This window comes from Loxodonta africana, chromosome 16, assembly GCF_030014295.1.
Source record: "Loxodonta africana isolate mLoxAfr1 chromosome 16, mLoxAfr1.hap2, whole genome shotgun sequence".
Lineage (NCBI taxonomy): Eukaryota > Metazoa > Chordata > Mammalia > Proboscidea > Elephantidae > Loxodonta > Loxodonta africana.
The window spans coordinates 71,794,827-71,819,051 of NC_087357.1; the positions used below are offsets into that span (position 1 = coordinate 71,794,827).

General features: G+C 41.5%; 1 protein-coding gene across 1 annotated transcript in view; it reads right to left on the bottom strand.

Annotated features, from left to right (window-relative positions):
* Positions 1 to 24,225, bottom strand: part of USP54 (ubiquitin specific peptidase 54) — a 66,674-nt gene that overhangs the window by 4,571 nt on the left and 37,878 nt on the right. The window contains 10 exon segments of the mRNA XM_064269716.1: positions 59 to 245; positions 4,593 to 4,732; positions 10,920 to 12,316; positions 14,173 to 14,371; positions 15,306 to 15,425; positions 17,798 to 17,965; positions 19,121 to 19,254; positions 20,220 to 20,451; positions 20,682 to 21,062; positions 21,240 to 21,371. Of these exon segments, the coding sequence (XP_064125786.1) occupies positions 59 to 245; positions 4,593 to 4,732; positions 10,920 to 12,316; positions 14,173 to 14,371; positions 15,306 to 15,425; positions 17,798 to 17,965; positions 19,121 to 19,254; positions 20,220 to 20,451; positions 20,682 to 21,062; positions 21,240 to 21,371 (3,090 nt within the window).

Sequence of the window (24,225 nt, forward strand, 5' to 3'; positions counted from 1 at the left end):
CCCGCCCCTGGAAAGATACCATGTTCTGACATATAACATTGGATTTGGGAGGAGTTACCTGGGGGTTTATGGGGCTCCCCTGCCATGCTGGGCATCAGGACTTCTGGGGACAGGAACTGTGGTTGGGGAGGGTAGAGTTGGGGACCAAGGAGAAACACAGGAGGGTCATGGATGACAGAGAGGGAAGAGGAGCTGGAACAACGGTGCCCGGTTTCCAATGGCTTTTTCATCACGGCTGATGACTCCTTATAATGAGACAAGGCAAAAAAAACAAAAACGCAGAGATGAGGATTAACACACAGCAGGATGTGGTTGGGTAAACACAGTGAGGCAAGCAGGGGGAAGTGGAGGGAACAAGAGCACAAACATGCCGTTGTTCTAGAGTGCGATCCTATTTACTCAGCCAATCTCCCTTGTCAGCCCCTTTAGGAAACATCCTTATCACCATGAACTGGAGAGTCCAAACTTCAGATCCTCTTCCCTTAACCAGAATCTTCCACACAGCCCTCGCTTTCCCAAACCCACCATCCGGATCTTTAGCAAACTCCTTAATGCTAACAGGAGAATTAGAGAGGTCAAGATAGAAAAACAAACAGAGAGAAAGAAAGATTCAGAAAACCTGAGAGACTGAGAAAGAGTTCTATTCTCCCTCCAAGTATTAGGAACGAGAATATATCTGCTTAAATGTAGAACCAAGGGCTCGGTTTTCTCTCCTGTCACTGCTACATTCCACAGCCTCCTCTTTTGTCTGTCAAATTTGTACTCATGAGCTTGTCTGCTTGTTACTTTATTAGTTATTTGCTTTTGTGGTAAAGTCCCAGGAATACTCCCTTTAATATCTGAAACAAAATTGAACCAGTACTCTTACAAACTTCTCCTCCTGTTACCACATTTTCCTAAGTCACCCAGATCAAATGTTGGCATTGCCTTTGGTCCCACTTTCCATCTCTAATTCCATTAATTGCCTTTGCCAAGCACTGTCATTTCTACCTATGAAGTTTGTATTTGAACTCACCTGGACCACTGCAATAGCCTCCAATCTTACCTTCCTAGCTCCAGTTGGCTACCTCCTTACCGACCTGCAAGGTCGTGTGTGATTTGGCCCTGCTGACCTTTCTCATTTTATCTCCTACCAGTCTTAATGTTCCTCAAATACACCAAGCTCATTTCTACCTCAGGACCTTTACACTTAATGTTTCCATTACCTGGAATGTTCTTCTCATGGTTTGCACCTTTACATCACTGAGGTCTCTGATCAAACATTACTTTCTTAGAGATTATCTCCATTGCCACCCTATCTACAATAGCCATGAGTGTAACCACTATCTCTGTCTCCCCTTGCCTTGTTTTGTTCTTCTCCATCACATTTATGGTCTGGAATTATATCATTTGTTTACTTGTTTATAGTCTTTCTCCCCTAGCAGAATACATTTCTTATTCATTTCAGTACGTGAACCATTACAGGCACTTCACTGTACGCTCCCCATGCCTCCCACAGCTTGGCACCTAATAGGCACATACACAGTAGGCTGTACCTTACAGCCTAAGGACCAGGCCAGTCCTCTCAGCACCGCTAACCTTTCTTCTCAAAACACTCTTCCCTTGGTATCCATGACACCACACTTCCCTGGCTCCCCTTCTATCTCTCTGGTGTCGTCTTCTCAGTCTCCTTTTAGGGTTCTTGAGAAGAAAAACCACCTTAAATCTGATACTCTTCAGGAATATGTCATAGCTCCTCCCCTCTTTTCACGCTACTCTTTTCCTCTTTTCAATTGCTATGCTCTTTTCAATTTCCTCTTTTCAATTCCCAGTTCGTATGTCTCACATCTAAAGGCCTACCACATATCTCCACTCATACTTAATATATCTAAAATTGAACTCATCTCTTCCTTCAAATATATTGCAGCTCCTGTGATCTCTATTTCAGTTAAAGGTATTACCATCAACCCATAAATCCTGGATATAATCCTTGATTCTCCTCTCCCCATCGTCCCAGGTAGCCAGTCACCAAGTCTCACTGATTTCCTAACTGGCTCTCCAATATGTCTACTTCTCTTGACCTCCCAAACTCCTTACTATGACTTACAGGACTCTCTATGGCCCATGATCTGACCCTTGTTTGTATTCTTTCCAGGCTCACTTGCCAACACTCTCTAGTATCTCCCCTCACCAAACTCTCTTATCTTGCCAAATCAAATGAGCTTCTTTTGATTCAGACAATATTTGTTTCTGGGCCTTTATAGATGCTGGTCGCTTTACCTCCTGTATTCTTTCTGCTTCCTCCAGGAAGCCTTTCCTGACCCCCAAAGCCTAGTTTAGATAGCCCTTCTATTATACTCCTGTAACATCAAATCCTCATCACATTTAGTTATAACTGCTTGTTTATTAATGTGTCTCCCCTAGTAGATAAGCTCCATCCAAGAGCAGGAACTATATCTAGCTCACTCGTCGCTATGTCCCAGCACCTGGCACATATGCTCAATAAGCATTTGTTTGAAAAAAAGGAGTGAATAATACAGAAAAAAAAAAAAAGCCAACATTCTTAGAATAGCATTGTATCATTAAATGCATTGAAAGTATATGAGAATAAATACTGGGCAGAAAAGACCACATTTTCCAAAAGACCTTGCAGGCTGTTCAGAGGTGTTTAGGAACTTATGAACAATCAACTGAAAAAAAAAATGAGTGCCTCTGGGAAGGGAAACTGAATCTGAAGGACTCCTGGGACAGGGATATAATTTTCACCATATATCCTTTTGTGTCATGTATTCAGAACCTGTTTTTAAATTTTTATTGAACTGACCTGGTGGACAAGAAAACTCAACTTGCCTTGGGCAAGTATGTAAAATTCTTGAAAGACACAACTACCTCCAAACCCAGCCATTGACAGTATTTCAGTTTGTGGATCTCTGCTGGCTTGTCTTTTCTTGCACCTTCCACGTACAGATTGTTGCATTAGGACCATGTGATACTGGTACCTGTCAGTTTGTCATACTGTAGTGGCTTGTGTGTTGCTGTGATGCTGGAGGTTATGCCACTGGTATTCTAAATACCAGCAGAGTCACCTATGATGGACAAGTGTCAGTGGAGCATCCAGACTAAGACAACCTAAGAAGAAAGGTCTGGTGATCTGCTTACAGAAATTAGCCAATGAAAACCTAAACCTTATAGATCACAAAAAACTTTATCTGACTCACTTGCTTTGGATATATCATCAGGAGTTGATAAATCGCTGGAGGAGGACATCATGTTTGGTAAAGTAGGGTGCCAGTGAGGGCAAGAGAGACCCTCAGTGAGGACTGGCACAATAGCCTCAGTGATGGACTCAAACATGTGATCGTGAGGATGACATAGGACTAAGCTATATTTTGCTGTTTTACATAAGGTCATCATGAGTTGAAGTCGACTTGATGACAGCTAGGTAGCTATCCATTCACCATCTATCTATCTGTCTGTCTGAATGCCTATCTATCTACCATGTAAAAAGCCTCAAGGAGGAGGATTTTAAATTATTTTCCTTGTCTTGCTAATATATACTTCACTTTAGCTTGAAAGTACATTGGACCCCACTCAATCATGTATTGAGGTGGGGAGCAAAAACGCAAAACGGTACTCCACCCCATTTCTTTCCTTCTTCTTTGATTAGTTCAGTGAGCTCTGACCCAATAAGCAGCCTTTGCTTCTTAGAGACTCCTCTTCAAGGCTCTGGTGACTCTTTGCACCCTGGGGAGCCCTTCAACACACCCTTCCAGAACTGCTACAGGGAAGGGACATTACTCTGGGCTCCAACTGAATGTACACCAATAAAGTGATGACTATGTGTCCTCATTTTTGCTGAGTGTGCATGACTTTCTCCCAGATTACAACCTTCAATTTCTCCCTACTCCTTCACCTGGCATTTTATTTTTACCCACCAAGGGAAAGAGGGTGCTCTGAATAGAAGGGCCCTGATTTCTACTTACAAAACTGTAGAAAGAGACTGGAGCCTCCTCCCTCTCCGAAACAATGGTGCCACTGAGACTGCATGAGGTGCAGCAGAAGTTCTCTGCACAGTACTGTTCATTGTCCCCACACTCCCTGCTGAGGCCTTGGCAAGGTGCAGCCTTCAAACACACACACACATACAGGCAGGCACATACTACCAGACCTGTGGTTTCCCCACAGACCCTGTCCTCAAGTGTGTGGGAAAGAATAGGAGAAGACTCACTAGTAAAGACCTGAATTATATGTGTTGGAAAGGTAGAAGCCTTGTGGCACTCTCCTCTCACTTAAGTAAGCCCAATCATCCAAACCAAAAACTAAACCCATTGCCATCAAGTTGATTCCAACTCATAGCAACCCTATAGGACAGAGTAGAACTGCCCCACAGGGTTTCCAAGGCTGTAATCTTTATGGAAGCAGACTGTCACATCTTTCTCCTGCAAAACGACTGGTGGGTTCAAACCAGCAACCGACCTTTTGGTTAGCAGTCAAGCGCTTAACCACTGAGCCATCAGGGCTCCTTGGCTCAATCATACCTCTTTCTTACCACTAACGCTACCACTCACACCTCTCCATACTTCCTTCCGCAACACACCACTCCATGCCCACACCTTAGCACGTGAGGCTGCTACCTGAGATTCAGGCACCGTGCTGGCTTCACAGCGACTGTGCTCCATTTCTGCTGTTGGGGTCTTTGAGAGACCAAGGCCAGGAGCCGAGTGCAGCCTCCTTCCCATGCCATCTGCAGAGCCTGAGAAGGAAAACACAAATACAAGTTGAAGCCACCTCTTCCCCTAGGGCCTAAAATCTGAGCACAGCAGCACAAACTCATGAGTTCTTGTTTCATTAAATAACAAGCGGGTATCCCTGAGTCTAACAGAGAATGTGTTCCTAGAATGCAGAAAAAGAAAGGATTTTCAGAATACGGATAGTTTCCTGTAGGCCACGAGGGTCTCAGATCATAACCCTTGAAGAACCCTGTAGGAAAGGAGCTCTGTGGACAGCCAAATATCCCCATCTTGTCTCATTTCATTTTTGTAAACACAATCAGCTTCTGTTAAAGGCTTGACAGAGGAAATTATCCCACGTAGTGATTCCCTAGAGGGTCTGTGATGACTAAGAGAACTATTATCTCCAGTCTAGTCCAGAATGGAAATGATCATAGTAATCATATAGTCAAAACTCCTCACTTTACATAAAGTTGTAGGGTCTGACAGGCAGTTAGTAGCTTAAGCAGGATTAAAATTCCATCTCTTGATTTTCAGCATAGTACTACTATGACCTCACCTAGTGAACTCCTATTACTATTACTCTTCAGCAACATTTTGCATGTGTAAAAGTAACTAAGGACAACATTTTTATTTCCCCCATTAGCTTTTCTTGATCACTCAAATTCTGAACAAACACTAAATGCTTATTTCCTCCTCAAAATCTTGTTAGACTGTTCAGAGAAGACCTGCTCCAATTCAACTAATTGTCTTCCATTCTAACCTACATTTGATATATATGTCTATGACCAATTCAGGTCTTCATTTGATACTTTAATATATGTATCTGGTTAAAGTATGATATTGATGTACTAAGTTAGAAGACCAGTTGTTTTTAATATTTTAAGGTGCTTAAATGCAGTGGTACCAATATCACCTGAGATTCATCTTGGGCTTTTAAAAATACAGATTCTTAGACCTCATCAGAGACTTAAACTGAAAAAAAACCACACCCAGTGCCATCGAGTCAATTCCGACTCATAGCGACCCTACAGGACAGAGTAGAACTGCCTCATAGAGTTTCCAAGGAGCACCTGGCGGATTCGAACTGCCAACCCTTTGGTTAGCAGCCGTAGCACTTAACCACACGCCACCAAGGTTTCCATCAGAGACTTACTGAATCAAAATCTTTGTAGTTGGAGGCTGGGAGTCTTTATTTTGAAAAGGATCGCCATGACCTGTGGCAAAGTTTATCCTCGAACATTGTCCCAAAAATGTGGAATGTTACGGTCTTTCTAAAAAGCAATCTGGAAATTTCCATTAAAATTGAAAATATATTTACCCTCTTAACCAACAATTCTATTCCTGAGAATCTCTCCATAGAGGCAAAAATACCAATTCATAACAACATATCTATAAAGATGTTTGTTGTGGCATTATTTATTGTAGCCAAGAACGAGAAATAATATCTATCTTTAGCAGAATGACTAAATACATTACAGTATCCTGAATATCAAATATTACCCAGCCACTAAAAAGAATAAACTGTGTTAAGCTACGTGACTTACAGGGATTTTTCATGAAGTATTGTTGACTTAAAAAAAACATTTGTAATATGACAAACAAAAAACACCGTATGTGTATGTGGTGCAGTGGTTAAGTGCTAGCCTGCTAACCAAAAGCTCTGCAGTTCTAATCCACCAGCCACTCCTTGAAACCCTATGGGGCAGCTCTAATCTGTTCTATAGGGTCGCTATGAGTCAGAATTGACTCAACAGTGACAGGTTTGGTTTTTTACAGTTATTTGTGTGTAGGTCTACATAGGGTTATATTAATAGAAAAATATAGAAGAATGCCCACTAAATGGTTTACTCACCAAGGGCAGTGGAGGATAAAGGGTGGGGACTGATGTGAGGGGAAGAGAGATAGAAAAATTGTCTTTAATAAAATCGGTATGTATACTATGATCCCATTTATATAAATTATTTATATACGTATGTTTTACACCTCAGGTGAACTCCTCAGGTGTACAGCTGTAATGGTTAGAATTTGGTCCCACCTGATGGGAGCAGACACTAATCCCTTCAAGGTATTCCAGCAGAGGTGGGGGTAGCCATCTATCAGGAGTGCTGTTGAGTGGATTTCTGGATTTGATAGACTATAGGGTTAAAATGATGTCTACACACTGATCGATCTTAACAAAAAGAAAGACTACCAGATATGTGTTTCCTAATATGATAGAGGATCCCTGGTGGTAGAGTGGTCAAGCTGCTAACTGAAAGGTCAGAGCTTCGAACCCAGAGAAAGATGTGGCAGTCTGTTTCTGTAAAGATTACAGCCTTGGAAACCTATGGGGCAGTTCTACTCTGTCCTGTAGGGTCACAATGAGTTGAAATCAACTCAACAACGTTTTTTTTGTTTTTTACCATGATATAAGAAGTACACAGTACTACCTATAAAATATTCTTATTTTTTAAAAATTGAACCTGATTTTAATCAAGTCTCTAGCCTTAAGTACCAGGTTACGGGGGCGGGGGGGAAGGGGACTAGAAAAATACAGTTTTAAATTAATTAATTAAAATGCTACTGGAATACAATCAGCAAAATCTAAAATGTGAGAAATGCTGTAAGAGAAATGACTAAATGCCTTCCAATAATAAATGGCAAGGGGGAAAAAAAGGGGAAATCTTAGAGACTAAAAAAAAAAAAAAAGATTTATGAGGTGTACTAACCAAAAGGTCGGCAGTTCGAATCTGCCAGGTACTCCTTGGAAACTCTATGGGGCAGTTCTACTCTGTCCTATAGGGTCGCTATGAGTCGGAATCGACTCGATGGCACTGGGTTTTTTTTTTTTTATCAACAAAATGCAATGTGTGGACCTTGTTTGGATCCCGATTTGAAACAAACGAACTGTGAAAAGACATTTACGGGATGACTGAGGAAATTTGAATACTGGCTAGTTACTATATTAAGAAATTGTTAATATTTTTGGGAATAGTAATATTGTGGTTTTGCTTTTTAAAAAAGAATACTTATTTCTTAGAAATACAGTCCAAACTACGTATGGACAAAATGATATAATGCCTGGAATTTGCTCTAGAATAATCTATGGGGAAGGAGAAGTGATGGATTACAGCTAGGTCAAAATCGGCCATATGTTGATAATTGGCTTAATAATCACCATGAAAGCTGGTGATAACCACCTTGGGGGTTACTGTACCATTTATTTTTACTCCTCACTTTTGAATATGTTTAACATTTTCCATAGCAAAAATTTTTTTATTTTTAAATGATACCTGTAAAATGAAGTCTGCCCAGTGTAAAATACTATGGAATTTAGAATATAGGTCAAAGGCAGTGTTTATGTAACTCTTTAGAAACTACAACCATGTCAAAACTAATCTGGTCACAGGATATCACATATTGTACAAATTCCACTTGTATGAAATGTACAGAATAGGCAAATCTATAAAAAAAAAATCTATAGAGACAGAAAATAGATTAGTGGTTGCTTAAGGCTGGGGAGGCTTGGGGGGAAATAGAAAGTGACTGCTAATGGGTATGGGGTTTCTTTCTGGGGTGATCAAAACATTTTAAAATTAATTGTGGTAATGGATAGACAACTCCGTAAATACAGTAAATGCCATTAAATTGTACACTTTAAATAAGTGAATTAAATGCCATTAAATTGTACACTTTAAATAAGTGAATTGTATGTTATGTAAATTATATTTCTATAAAACTTTTATTTTTTAAAAAAGTAATTCGGTGCTTAATAAATGATTTACAATGAGACCAAATTATATTCTTTCAAATATTGATCCTCATTGCATTTTTCTTCATCATCCATTTCCTGATTAATTCTGCCAATCACTTCTTTACCCTGTGTCATATCAGCTCTTAAGGACTGAATTTAAATCAGAGACTATCCAAAATAAAGGCTACTTTGGTTTGACGAATATTTTGAGGCTCTCAGCAATACTTTCATAATATGTATACTGGTTCGGCTCTGATGCAAACTGATTCACTGGATGGGTTTTTTTAGTTTTTTCACTGTTAAATAAATAATGGTTGGTATCTATTTTTTTCATACTGTCTTCAGAAGTATAATCTTTCTGAAGGCTAAAAGTTTACAACCTTCAACTAGTTGAAAAATTTATTCTAAGAAGCTTATCAGAAATGGGGCCAAACACTTAAGTACAAAGATATTTATCACAGTGTTATATTATTTAAAAAAAAATTGGAAGCAACCTAAATATTCAATAATAAGAGACTGAATAAATTATGGTACATGCATATAAGTTTATATAAACTTATATGCAGAATATTATAATCATTAAAGTAAACAGTAGTGTTTTCAAAGGGAAAATTCTCATGGATATAATGTAAGAAAATCATGAGACTAAACTGTACATTTTCTAATGATCCTGCTTTCTGTAAAAACAAATTAAGTATATAGTATATATGTATAAAAAAGAAAAACTGGAAATAAAGTTATGAAAATATAAAGAGTCGGATTATCAGTGATTTTTACTTTGTTCCTTTATGTCTCTTCCAAATACCTACACTGAAAAATATTGCTATTTTTGGTAATATAAGTGTTTTTTGTTTTTTTGGGTTTTTTTTTTATAATTTAAACTTTTGACATTTGGTTAGTTCCTTCCAACTGCAATGTATTATTTTGTATGTGTTTATTATTATTCTTAAAAACACTTGATATTTATACATTCTCTCTCCCTTATATTAGACAGGAAGCTCACTGAGGCTGACTCCAGCTTTTCCTCATTTTTTAGACTCTTCCCTTACAGCACTGTTCCATGTACCAAAGGGATACTTAGTAAACGTTATTGCAAAGTCTTCTCTCTGGATGAGAAACCTAGGATGCAGATCTTAATACCAAATCTTGTATTTATGTGATATCCCCCCACAGCTCCTGAGCACATGGTAGGTACTCAATAAACACTTGTTGTTTGGCTGTAATTAAACCCTGGCTGGCAGCACTGGGGAAACCTGTACCAATATGGAAACTGTCACACCCAAGCTACAGTTCTCTGGGTTCAATTCCAACCAATTCAGAGTTGGGAGGTACCTTTAAAAACTCATTGAATCAATGCTCTCATTTTACAGGTAAGAACTTGGCCCTAGGCTATGGTCCAAACTTATAGTGAGAGTTGAAGCCAGGGCAATCGTTCAGGCTTTGGGGTTCTTAAGCATATCAATTTATCTTACAAGCATTCTTCATGTCTTTCAATTTCCAGAACTAAGTCTGTGATGTGCACTTGAAATGTAGGCTTCACCCTTCACACAGTATAATCTCAAAGAAAGTCAGTGAGCAGCTACCCTACAGTTACACCACTTTGAATATTCTGTGAATACTAAACCTGGCCATTCCTGATGGGATCAGGGAAGATCCTGACTCTGCTTTCAGTGCACTCTGCCACTGCCACTGCCGTCAAGTCAATTCCAACTTATAGCGACCCTATAGGACAGGGCAGAACTGCCCCACAGAGTTTCCAAGGAGCGCCTGGCGGATTCAAACTGCTGACCTCTTGGTTGGCAGCCGCAATACTTAACCACTACACCGCCAGGGTTTCCACTCTTTCAGTATGATCTAGAAATGCCACACTGGAGACTTGGCTCAATGTAGATATCCTCATTGCAAACTGGACCCGGAGGCTGGATCTTGGGGTTAATTCAGCTCCCATATCATAAGGATGTCTTTCCTTCTCAGCCTCTTCCCACCTCATGCTGAGTCACTCTCAAAGACCTATGAACCTTAGCACTACATACTAGAGAAGCCAGTGGGCAGATACTCAGTGGTCTCTTTCCTTAGAAGGAGGAAACTGGACTGTGAGTGACGATTCTGCCCTCAGCCCCAACTCTAGCCAGAAAAATGTCTAGCCTTTGTCCTGAAGGCTTTATGAGTAAAAGTCAGAAGTTCTACTACCACCTACTGAGCTAAGGAAACTATCTGGGCAGAACACCACCACGCCTTCTGATTTTGTCCCCCTGCCTTTACATTTTATATGCCCCTTTGACTGACCTGTAAACCCTGGTGGCGTAGTGGTTAAGTGCTACAGCTGCTAACCAATAAGTTGGCAGTTCGAATCTGGCAGGCGATCCTTGGAAACTCTATGGGGCAGTTGTATTCTGTCGTATAGGGTTGCTATGAGTTGGAACTGACTCGACGGCAGTGGGTTTGGTTTGGTTTGATTTTATTTTTTGACTTACCTGTTTGGCTAAGTGGGTGCCAGGGCACATCCTCCTGCCCCCATTTAGAACAGCCATCTTGGGAAGCCTGGAGACTGGCCTGGTAGAGAGACTCCAGTTCTGAGGTCTCCTGCTCTGTGTCTTGGTTCCAATGTGGATGCAAAAGAATGTGGTTTCTCTCTGGATAGACTACGCAGGTATGGGAGTCGTAGGGGGACGACTTCACTTCTGGCCCAGGGACCCCATATTTAAGCTGAGAATCATAGAGCCTTGTGACATTCACCCAGGAATCCAAAGGCAAGGAAGTCCCCCAGTCAACACTGCTGCCCAGCTCCTTAGGCCTAGCATCTCTCACTTGGGATGACTTCCCCTCACATGTACCTGGCTCCACCAACCTGGACTGTCCTCCCCTAGAAGTTTCACCATTAAGTAACCCAGAGTTGATAGTAAGAGGCTGATGGTCAGTAGGTTCTTCCCAGGAAGATAGTCTATCTCTACCATCCAGAGGGGGTGGCAGTTTTGCCCAAGGCCAGTGGCCTTTTCTTTGATCCTGTGGGAAAGGAGGTTTAGATTCAGAAAGGGAAGAGTTCTTCCTTAGACTATTTGGCAAACTTCTATCCTGGAAACTTGTACCATCCTTTGTGGAGGTACCTTGCATCCTCTGGAACTGCTCCGCCAGAGAGCGGACAAGCCCCTTTGTGCTGGGAAATTCTGACCTATAGGACTCCTCACTGCCTCTATCCACTTCTGACGTCAATGAAGTTTTGGGGCTTTTGGCTTGGAGGCATTGGTTAGTTTTCTGCACAGGATCAGGAGAGTGAAGCATAGATGAGGAAGCAGCAGGCATTATGGGGTGGCAGTGCCTGTATGGGGGAAGACTTGGCTGAGCTGACGAACTTGAAGAACTACAACCAGGGCTATGTGCCCCTCCTCTCTCAGAGGTGGCTGTTCCAGCTGGGTGTGACCAAGGTAGCACCAGGGATGGGCCAGTAGGATCCCTCTTTTCTTGGAACAGTTGTTCTTGAGCAGTGCCTCTTCCTTCTTGTGGGGGAAACCTGCTGCAGCTGCTGTTGTCACCCCTGTAGCCTTGCAGCTTACATTCTGGGGTGTCCAATGGCTTCCAACCATGATGACAATTCTTCTCAGTCCTCCCTGGTGTTTTAGGTACGCCCTGCCTAAGGAATGCAGAGGGATCAATGTGGTCCACCTCAACTGAAGTCCGAAGGTTCGAAGCAGACCTACTGGAGGAGCTGTGCTGTGGGGCAGATGGGGCAGGTGACTCTGGAAATAGCAATGAGTGTGACTCATAGCAGGAAGCAGGTGAGTGGACGAAAGAACTGGCCCCAAACTCTGTGTCTGTGCAGGGTTCCTGCTGGGCCTCCCGGCTCAATAATACTTGGAGCGGGATAGGTTGTTCACTGAAATAAATGGAGAGAGCCAAGAATGAGCTGCCTTGTTTGACAAAAAGAATACTTCCAAAAAAACCTGTTCATTCCATTTTTAGCTATCCACAGAAGGAATGGTGAAAATAAATGGAAAGATAAGCACAAGTAGAGTCAACAGTTCAAAAGGTCACAAAAGAGAAGGTACATAGTTTACACCCAGGTAATAGATAACATTCATCTTCTTTTTTTTAAATGCCTTCACAAAAAATACACACAGTAATAGTAAGTGGACCCTTGGCCAATATTCCTCACTACCTGTGAAGTGCCATTCCAATCACATTCTACTTACAAATGAAAAAACAAAAATTGCTAGTCCCACAAGCAGATGACATAGAAGATAAACAAAGCTTGGAAGTCACTCACACCAAACAGCAAAAATCCAAGATGCTGCTGAGGAAGGGAAGTCCTACCTGGAGTCCTGAGAAGTAGCCCAGCCGAAAGAACCAAGAGGCCACATTTATAGAGTACAGAGTGTTCTGGGCTCATGGGATTACATGAAAATAACCACTTCAAGTGTGTCTTCATAATCTGGATTTGGTTGTATTATTCACTGAAATGCTTCCCCAAAGTAATGTACTACGACTCTCTTGAGATTTAGGAATGGGAATAGGGATTAATTGCATTTAGTTGGTTTCTCAATAATTATTTTGCATTTCTGACCTAAAAACATAAGTGTTACAAGCACTTAAAACCTCAATTGCTTACAGGTATCAAGTAGTATAAGAAGTTTTCTGGAAAGAGTTTAACTGCCTAAATTGTTTATATTCAAAGATCTCTGATCAGATTCTTTGATCAGCAATAGTGGAGAACGTGATAGCAGAAAATAAGAAAAAGGAAGATCCTAGCTATTTAAGCATAAAATTTGAATGATAATATACCATAAACTTTCTTGGGTACAGTTACCCAGTTACCCTTACAACATTATGAAGAATACGGTATTATTCGGAAATCCAATCATAAAAGACAGTATGTTTATGGAGTCAAACAGACCTGGTGTTGAATTCCACGACTCTACTAACTTACTAGCTGAGTAATGTTGTGTACATCACTTATCTTATTCTCTCTGAGCCACAGTTTCCTTATCTATTAAAATGTGTGAAACAATAATCCCTATCCCATAAGGTTACTGTGAAGATTAAAATATATATATTACCTTAGTACCTGGGTTTCTAAGAAAAAAGTTCAAAAAATCTTAGCTACTCTTATGATATATTTTGAAAATTAGTCAGACTTATTAACAGACAAAAATCAACTTTTACTTAAATCCATTTATACTGAGTAAAAGCCAAACTTGAGGGCTCAGATGCAGAACTACAGCAAGGGCTATCGGGACTTTTTTTTCTAGTCCTGACCATAAGGGAGCAAAACAAATGGCATCTTTGTATCCCTTCTCTGTGGTTCAATCAGCAAGGAAAAGATTGCTTTCTCTGCTTCCATGAGAGACAGGAGGCACTGGAATCCTAAAATAAATCACATAGTTGCTACCTCAGCGTGAAATGTAGTTCAGATAGCCATGTCTAAGAACACACATGTACACATATAGTAACTGGGCTAGAACACAAGTCGGGGGTAAACTCACCTCCAGGAAATATGGGCAGCTGGTCTATTGGTTATGCTATACTTTTTGCAACCTTCTAAGAACTACTAAGGAAAGGATCAGCAGTGGAGTGAGCTTTTCACTGTGTGTCTGACCTGAGAGAAGAAAATCTTTTCACAAGACTCTTCTCTCTCCCCTGTAGTCACCAAGACAACGAGCAGTCTTGCTATGGAGCACCCATGCGTCCTTCCTCCCCTGGCATCCATAAACTAAGGTGGTTCCCAGGCACTACCTTGTTGGCTGAGGAAGGGCCCCCCCTTGTGAAGGGAGGCAGGCTGAGGGCTGCGACGGCTGCTGTGGTGATCGCTGCTGCTGCTGTGTGCGATCCTGCAGGCTCCGTGCTTTTCGAATACTGATTTGCAACTTCTTATCGACTAGGGCTCTGCTGTGCGTGCTAGAGCTGGCACCATGCAGGGCAAGTCTTAGTTTAGCTAAAATGCAAAAGAAAATATAGCAGAAACAACCCAAAACACAAACAAAAATAAAAAGAATAAAATTGAACCAAAAATGCGCTGAATTAAAACTCAAAATACGCAGCGGGAATGCAAGGCATGGACCATGCATATGCTGTCCAGGGCACAGAGCTGGCTCTGGCTACAAGGGACGTTCGTGGAAGCCATGGAGCCAAACTGGTTAATTCAAACTAAAACAAAACAAAACGAAATGAAACAAAAGGAAACTGAAATGAATTAAGAAGATAAACTGGTGCTTTTGTCTTGGAGGCTGCCACTCTCCTCGACCTTTGCAACTGACCTGTCCAGCTCTCCACACTCTGCTCCCAACCTCCCTTTCCTGGTAGCCAGTAGCAGAAATAAGATCCAAGCTTTCATCTATATTTATAGGACACAGTTTCTTGTGGGTCACATTTAAGAATCAGATACCAGTTCTAAGTCTTAGGCCCATGCTGAATGCAACCTTGTGATATTGCATACCAGGAAGGCAAGGGAAAAACATAAAGGAGAATCAAATACCGCAGTGCCAAGTAACAGGCATGGGAAGTTGCAGCCAATTTACTCAGTTACTCCTGCATAAGTTCGACCTCACTCATCAGTGACTAGAAAAAGCACAGACTAATTTCACACTTGAGGTCTAACTTTATTTTGGGACAAGAAGGTAGGCATAGCCGGAGAAGTCATCTGTGGACTCTTGCTGGGGTTATTCCAGTAAATACCCATAGACCACAATGACTGCCGCCGGTACAGTCAGAAATCTGGAGGGCAAAGATAGCTAAAGGGTCTCAGTTTGGGAGAACGAGAATAAGGAGACATAAAGGGTGTTTTTACCCCATCTGAGTGATGACACTGATAACACCTGTTGTGAGATTAGTGAAAAAGTGCCATAGCTGTAGCAGTTAGAGTTACTTACAGATAGCTTCGTTACAGAGAGCCAAAGCTGCAGCACAGTCTCCCTTCTGTTCCAGGTGCAGCGACTCCTCAAACACTGAATCTGCCTCTTGCAGGGACCTCTCAAAGCCGTCACTCCTCCCTGAAAGGGCCAGCACTTTTCATTTTCATTACAGTTCTTTCTAAATTTTCCTACATACTGTTTCCCTTTGGTACGCACAGATCCTTGCTGCTGGAGCTATGCTCTACCCTTAGTCAAACTGTCCATTGCTATTAACAATTCTCTAAAATGGGTAGGAGATCCATTTTTGCCTTTAACCCAGACCTTGCCAAGGCCATGAAAGAGGAGCATGTCATTGCCCACCACATATTCCAATTTCAAAACCCCTTAGGGAGTCCCTCAAGGAAAGAACGAAGTATTGTCTATAGCAGAAGGTGGGTTCTTATGCCGGAACTGAACTGCTCTTCCACAGTGCAACAAGATATATCTTGCCAGTCAGTGTTAGAATGCCCAGTTTCTACTGAGACTGCCACTCATTAGTTACGGCAAAGTAGTTATGGCTTTACTACTCTGTGGAAAGCATCCATATCACTTCTCTCTCACATCAGTCCATAGTCCTCTCGAACCACCCTGAGCTTAAAAATCAGTACAGCTCTTGGGCACAGAGGGTCTTTGGCTCCGATCCTCAGTATCCACCAGGGCAGTTGAATTGCCCTTGTTAGTGTGTATGCACATACCTTTCATCAGCACTGCTAGGTGTTTACTTTTATCATCCCTTGTTCACCAACCTATCCCAAAAAAAGTCACTTTTCCATAAAGTGAGCATGGGATATTCCTTCCTCCTCTAAAGAGAACACGTGCCACAGCAGGTACAGAAGAGTCCAAGTACAATGCCAGATAAAAACGTTAGCAAATACCGTAAGGACAACTTTTGTAAAAGAACCCTCAGGTTTACGTACACACACACAAACACACACACACCTTATTCTCTACTCACTCATAACTATACATCAGTAGCAACCTAAAACGTAAATTCACCTACAATTTAGACTGATGGTAGGTTTTCACAAGGTCACAGGAAAAAAAAAAAATCAAAATGCCTGAGTCATTTCTCCTGTAATTTCCCCCATCCTCCACTTACCTCCAGCTGGAAATGGTAAGAAAGGTTCTTCTACATCCCTAACACTCCTCCCTAATTCATCATGGCTTTTGGAGCACAATAGGAAGACAATAGAAATAGCAGGCTGATCCTGAAGAACTTGGCCTTTGGGTTCCACTCCACCTCCAGAGAGGTGCCTCCCCCATCCCCTAGACCTGAAGTTTTCTAGTTCTATTTGAAATCAACTGAAACTATACAATCCTTAAAATTAGAGGTGGTGGCTAGAGCCATTAAAAATTTTTTAAAAAGTACAGTTCTCTACAGAGATCTAGGCAAACTATAGTCATTAATCACTATACTAAATTTCAATCCTTATCCTACATAGTCTTAGCACTCCATTCATTCCTTGCTCTTCCCGAAGAGGCTAAAACAAAGTATAAGAGAAAAGGTGCCCTTAATCGGGCCTCCTCACTATGAGTTGGAATTAATTCGACAGCAACGGGTTTGGTTTTTGGTTTTCTTAAACAGGCCTACTCAGCCTAGGAAGCTTCTCTAAGTGTTAATGAAAAGATGGAAATGGTCAACAGAAAGCAATCCCTCAAAACAGCACTGACTCCTACTCTTTACACTGGCTTAGCAAAGTTTGTTATATCTGGGAATTCTGAGTAATAAGACTGATAACTTCATTTTATACAAAGAAAAACTGAGATATGGGTTTCAGGGCCTATTTAAGGTAGATACCTCAGGCTTGGTGGAGTATTATTTTGTGCTTTCTGCCACAAAGTGACATCCTAAAGAAACTCCCGGAAGAAAAAAAAAGTGGGGCAGTTGTGGAAGTTTACGTAAAGCCCATGAAAATTGTAGGAGACTGGAGGGCAAATCATCCCGGTGTTCTCTGCTCCTGTTTGGCTGATCCACTTCCCTGAAGCCTCTGGTGGAAATTCTCTCGGGTATGTTTCTGCCAGCAAGTAGAATGCCCCTCACTGTCAGCATGGTTTCATGCCCTTTTCTGTTGCTTCTAAGTTGTAACTAGTTTTATTTACAGCGTCTATAGATGTTCATGGGAAACTTTTCATGAACAATATAGTCTACCTCTAATCTATAGGCTTCTAATAGTTGCCCCCCAATCGGTGCCTATCTCCAGCCAAGAGGATCATCACCTCCTATTTTAACTAGCTCTCACTGGAATCTCTGAATTAACATAAAATATAACTTTGCTAATGTTTCCCTTTGGTACACACAGATCCTTGCTGCTGAAGCTATGCTCTACCCTTGTTCCAACTGTCCATTGCTATTAAGAATTCTCTAAAATGGGTAGGAGATCCTTTTTTGCCTTTAAAGGAACTTACGACTTGGATCTTTTTTCCTTTCTTTCTGTCCCCATCACCCACAGCCTAATGCTCACGACAATTACCCTGATTCTGCAATGCATCCAAGTCCATAAACCGGCTGGGGAGAGGGTTAAAGCCTTTAGCTGCCTCTAATTCCTTCTCCCGCTTCCTTCGAAGTTCCTGTTCCTGGGCCCTCCTGGCCACTTCTTCTTGTAATTCATCCAGTTCACTTTTGGAAGATATCTCTCCACCTGGAATACACGCAAGGGAGGAGATAAACTGTCACATTTCCAGAACCAGAGCTAAACAACTGCTGAGGCCACTGCACTGTTTTTCCTTTGGAGCACTTGGCTTCAATTTGGAGCTAATATTTTTGGTAGTGCTTTCCAGACAAGATTCCGGATGAGATCTAGTCAGTGAATAATAATAACATTTATCGAGCACTTCATAACAACAATGACAATTAATATTTGTAGAGCATTTGCTATGTGTCGTGTACAGTTTTAGGCACTTTTACATGTTATTTAATTCTCACAGCTACTTAGAAGGTAGACACTATTATCCCCATTCTATGGATGAAGAAACTCAGTCACAAAAACGATAAATAACTTGCCCACAGGAACACAGGTGGTATATGGTGGTGCTCAATTAAAGTCAAATAGGTTAAATCCATAATCCGTGCTCTTAAATCATTACAAAGCATTCTCTACCAGGTGCTGCCACTGACTCATTGGGGAGCTTCAAGCAAGTCATTTCCTCCTTCTCTGACTTAATTACCACCACCTCTTTAGTGAGTTCATAAAACGTCGACAACAGTAAACATTCAGCTCTACAAGTGTTCATAGATGGATCTAGATAGATCTAGAAGTACGTCCACGATACATTAAGTGAAAAATCAAGTGACAGAGTAATTAATACCTGTAGTATGACTTAATTTTGTTTTTAAAAAAAATGGTACACAAAATTATATATGTATTTGTATAAGCACAGAAAAATATTTAGAAAGATAAATACCATAATAGTAACATTGGCTACTTCAATTTGAGGAGGCAACAGGCAGGTTATTGATGCTTGATACAGGCCTATTTTACTTTTCTAATTTTTTTTTAAAGAGTCATCAAAGTCATAGATAAGAGTTATGCTTTTGAGGAATGGAGCTGCTAAGAGTTATGCTTTTGAGGAATGGAGCTACTATTGACACTGTTCACCGTATTTCTGTCGCTTCTTACTCCCGTTCCTGCAAGCTGTAATGGAGAACAAAAAACAAATCCGAAGACAGAGCAGCTTAAATGCCTCTCTATTTACATTCTGACTGAATGTAATTCAAATTTGCCCAGGTGGCGCTGTTCACCAAATAAAATCGGTGGTCAAATCCGATCTCCCCAGTCCAGCGTTCTTCTGCTTACCTGAGACAGGCCGGTTCTCTGTCCAGCCACTCGCAGATGCTGCGGAGTCCACCTCCAGGAGGCTACTGCTGTGGGACTTCGGGATATGATGCCAGGCAGGGACAAATCCAGCTGATCTCTTAGCACTCGGATCCCTTCGAAAAAGAAGTCAGAGTCTAGTGACAGCATCAGAAGTGTGATAACTAAGAACATCCCAAGGACTAAAATCCCTTGATAAAACATCAAACTAATATAATTAAAGATTCTGCTAAACTATTTCTGAAAAACTGAAATATCCACTCATGCCCTGTGTCTTATCTCGTCTCATTCACATCTTGTGCATCTAGCAGGGGGTCTGGCATATAGCAGACATTCAAAATTTACTGAATGAATAAATCAGTTAATGAACATACGCTCTCATGTGGATTGCCTTCCTCTTTCTTACACCTTTGTAACATCTTCTCATGAGTAAAACTGAACAGGGTCCTGTGGTCAGGGAAGAGCAATGGAGAGTAGGAGGGTGTAGTTACCACCCCTGTAGAAGATATAAGCACTCTTTTCAAAGCAGGTATACTGTTAGGAAACTCGCCTCTGTGGCAAGTCAGTAAAAACAATGTATGGAAATCCGAAATTCACAGAGCAAACCGGGCCCTATGAGAAGAGTGCAGTAAGCACTATTGAACGGTTGCATTATCTTACAAGATTCTGAATATCATTGGCTTCATAAAACACAGGATCCCAAGTGACTGTTAAAGAGCAACACAAAATCCTATCCCAAGATGGAAGGCAAGAATAAATAACAATACGGTTTCTCCTCTGATCTCAGGATTACATAAATTTTCATTCACTAATTCATTCTTTCATTCAAAGTTATTTACTGAATAACCACTTTAATACGGAACACTTTAAACTGACAGAGCTCTCCTTTCTCCAATGCCTTTGCTCTTCCTCCCAGCAGAGGGTACTGTGGCTATAGGAAGTTGACAGAGCGCAGTACTCTGCTCATCCACAAGATGGTAACAAAGCCCATCTCACCCCTTGTCTGAGCCATCGTGAAAGGCCCCCAAAAGGTGGTTCACATTGCTACAAGGCAGAAGTCTACTCAAGGGCCAAACAATACCTGCAGACATTCAAGTTTTCAGGCAAGGCTGTATCCAGGCTGACAGGGCTGCTGCTGTTCCTCTCACTGCTCTCATAGCCAGATTCCATTCGCTGGATCAGGCGGGGGTGCTGCTCCAAAAGGTGCGAGCCTGGCCGTGCAGGGCCCCAGGGCTTATATCGGGGGCTTGGTCTACTAGCTTTATTGTCAACAGCACGTGGCTTGCTTGCTTCATCTGGTGTAAATTCTTTAGCTATCCCAATCAAAGGACAAGTATGGAAAAGGAGGTAGATTTAGTACCTGCCCAAAATCAAAATACCACCTCTCCATCCAGCTACTCATTCATTCATTGAACTCATATCCCCAAAACGCCCAACATTGGAGTAAAAAATGTACCTTGCAATATTACCAGAAAGCCCAGGTTTTTAAATATATAAATCAACTTCATCCGAAAGCCCAATTCTTCCCTAATTATCCCCTCACCTGCATCCTCAGAAAAGGGGCTAAGCTGTGTATAGCCACAGTGCTTCCTTTTGTCCTTACTAAAGATACTGTCAATATTCAGAGACTCCCGTTTCGGTCTCCATGTTGGACGATACTTGCTGGAAGAACTGGATTTGGACTCACTGCTGGTACTCTCTACTTCCCAGTTAGGAGAATGCAAGGGCAGGTTCCTAGGAGGTTTTTTTTCAGGCTGGTCTCCTCCCCTGCTGCCACAGGGAGATCCCAGGTTGGTCTGAGAAGCCACAGATGGCCTGCTGTGGATCATGTTACTGACTGTCTCCTTAAAGCCCCTCAGCCTGTTGGTGCTGGTGGACGTTTTGGAGGCATTCCTCGGAGCCTGCTTCTCTTTCAGTGTTTCTCCTAAAAACACACAGTAAGACAAATACAGAAGTTTAAAGTGACCAGAGACACCCAGACCGTACAGTCTAGAAAGCAAGGATAAGCTCCTTTGAGCAGAAAGGAGAAGCCATAATCTGAGAGGGTGACAGAAGCTTGATACAGTGGCTGAAGAAAGAGGCACAATGCAGAGTGGCTTGCCTTCGCTGTGGTACCCTGAGGCCTGCGGCTCGTCGCCTTTCCTCCTAACCCGGCCAGAGCTCCTCTTGCGCTCTATCAGTGACCCTTTCTTGGATATGTGTTTCTGATTACATTCACTGTCAGTCAGGTGTCCTGAAAGAACAAGGAAATGGGGGTGAGCTGGTATCTGAGACTGATCTCTACCCTCTTGAGAACATAGTCTCCCTTGGTGATTCATGACAGTGGCACACACTCAGCATTCCCATGGGTCAGAAGCTGAAGGGGTAAGGCTATTTGATTTAAGCCCAGCAGGAATTTCTCAGTAGGTAAATGAAGAAAAGCTCAGGTATCTATTGGGAACTTCCAATTTCATAATGTCTCCTGAGCAAAAAGCAGTCTCAATCCAGCTCATAATCTTTCCCAGTGGCCCAGAAGGACTAAGGACACATTCTCTGGTAATTTTTAAAAGGCAAAAATTTTAAAGATTGTATAAAAATATCACATATCCATATATTTTCACTCTCATAAATTGAAGACAAGAGTTTTCCTTTTATTTTAATTAATTACTTTAGCAATATAAGCCAAGTAAAGTCTAATTTTTGGTACATCTGGTATTATCCCAGGTGCCCCAGTCTTTGCCAACAAGAGCTCTGGTTGTATATGGCTTTAAAACCCAGTTCTAAACCTTCATTAAATGTGGGTCACTTAAAAGGACATTTCAACTTTTAGTAATTCATTCCCATCACCAACACATATTCACCAAACTTGGCTCCATCCAAAAATAACACTTCACTCAATACTAATCACTGGGAGGAGTAGCTGGGTGGTGTAATGGTTAATGCATTCCACTGCTCACCAGCCTCAGATGAAAGGCCTTGGAGCTCTGCTTTCGAAAAATCAACCATCGAAAACCCTATGGAGTACAGTTCTGCTGACACACTTGGGGTCATCATGAATCAGAACTGACTTGACAGCAATTGGGTAATCATTGCGAAACCCAGGAGACCTGGGCTCATTATGCTTCATGCCCATAGTATGTGAATGTATGATTTGATAACACTAAGGTCAGCATTCCCCAGTAGGAAAGCAGACTCATCTAATCTGCTGGAAGCCAGAGGCAAATTAAGTAGCTGAATTAAATTACAAGACAGGCTCCTCAGTTCTCAAATGCTCTCTGCCAGCTAACAGAAATTTGTTTTCAAATGTCAAAAAAAAAAACAAAAAAAAAACCATTGCCATTGAGTCCAACTCATAGTAGCCCTATAGGACAGAGTAGAACTGTCCCATAGAGTTTCCAAATAGTGGTTGGCAGATTCTAACTGCCAATCTCTTGGTTAGCAGGCATAGCTGCACCACCAGGGCTCCTTTCAAACGTTAGTATATGAAAATCTTTTCACACATTCAGATGTCAACAATGTAGTGATATGGGTACATACTTTCAATCAACTATCCCATGTAATCTTTTGTTGCTCTGGTCTTATCCCTTTGCTACTTCTAGGCCCACAAGAAAGGCTTAAAAAAGGGGGAAATCACTTGGAGTAACTAAATGTTACAAATGTTAAATCAATAGGACATGAACCCCCTCCCCCTCCATACATAAACACAAACCCTTAACAGAGAACTGGCTCTCCTAAAAAATACGCCTTGTTTATCCTGTGGCTTGGCTTCCCCCAGTTCAGCTTTAGAAATATGGTCTAAAAATCACATCCAACGCCATCTATGCAGTAGTCATGAAAAAAATCCAACATAAATCTGACCAAACCTCTACATCCAACTACCAATTTACAAAAAAGGACAGAGGACAGAGAATCATGTTAAACCACACCATTGGGATGTAATCAGCAAATTTCAGACTGGGAAATCTACAAAACATACTACCTGGTTACTTCAACTATAATTTGCAAAGAAAAAAAATTAGATAGATGGGAAACCTATAAGTTGAAAGAAACATAAAAGACTCATCAACCCATTGCAAAGTATAGACCTCATTTGGATTCTGGGTCAAATGTAAAAAAACCCACTGCCATCGAGTCAATTCCGACTCATAGCGACCCTGTAGGACAGAGTAGAACTGCCCCACAGAGCTTCCAAGGAGCGCCTAGCGGATTCAAACTGCCGACCTTTTGGTTAGCAACCGTAGCACTTAACCACTATGCCACCAGGGTTTCCGAGTCATATATACAAACCATTAACAAATTATGACTCTTAGGGAAGAAATGACATGATGTCTGGGATTTGCTTCACAATAATCCCAGAATGGGAAAGGAGGTAAAGGATTCAGATGAAACTAGGTTAGCCTGGGTTATAATTGTTGAAACTAGGTGATGGGTACATGGAGTGGCACTGTATTATTTTGCACACTTTTGAATACAAAAATTTTTTATTAAAAAAAAAAAAAGGCCACTTACAGAAGATAAACCATCAATATGAAGCCATGAGATCAGTAATTCCCAAATCCCTGAGAGTATGGGCACTGTTTTATACCTTAGGTGTCCTATATCCCATTATGCACTTTTCATCTCAGCAGTCACCTTACTGTTCTTCTCTTTATGCCCTGCATCGATTTCTCCCACTGACACTGGCACACTCACCTAGAGTAACAAAACAATTCAAGAACATTCTTTGCGGAGGACTCACAGTAACAGGCTACCTTTCATTCTTTTGCTTCTCTGGCCTTCAGGAAGCCTGGCAAGCTAAGCAGCTTGCCCAAAATATGCCTCTGCCCATAAATGTACCCCTTCTCTCAGAGCCCTTCACTCAAGACAAAGCCTGGCATAAAAACATGGCAAGGTGCAAGAACACAATGGGTTAGCGGGGCACTACAGGAAGGATAAGGATTGAGAGGGTAGCAGCAGAAAAGCTGACCTCAAAATAAATAATTACATCAATTACAACGATTTTAATGGTCCCTATTGACATGCTGCTGTTGACAGAAATCTATACAATGGAGCATCATCATTCATTCAGAGCCGAGTCACTTCTTTGTATTCCACTCAAATGCCCAAAT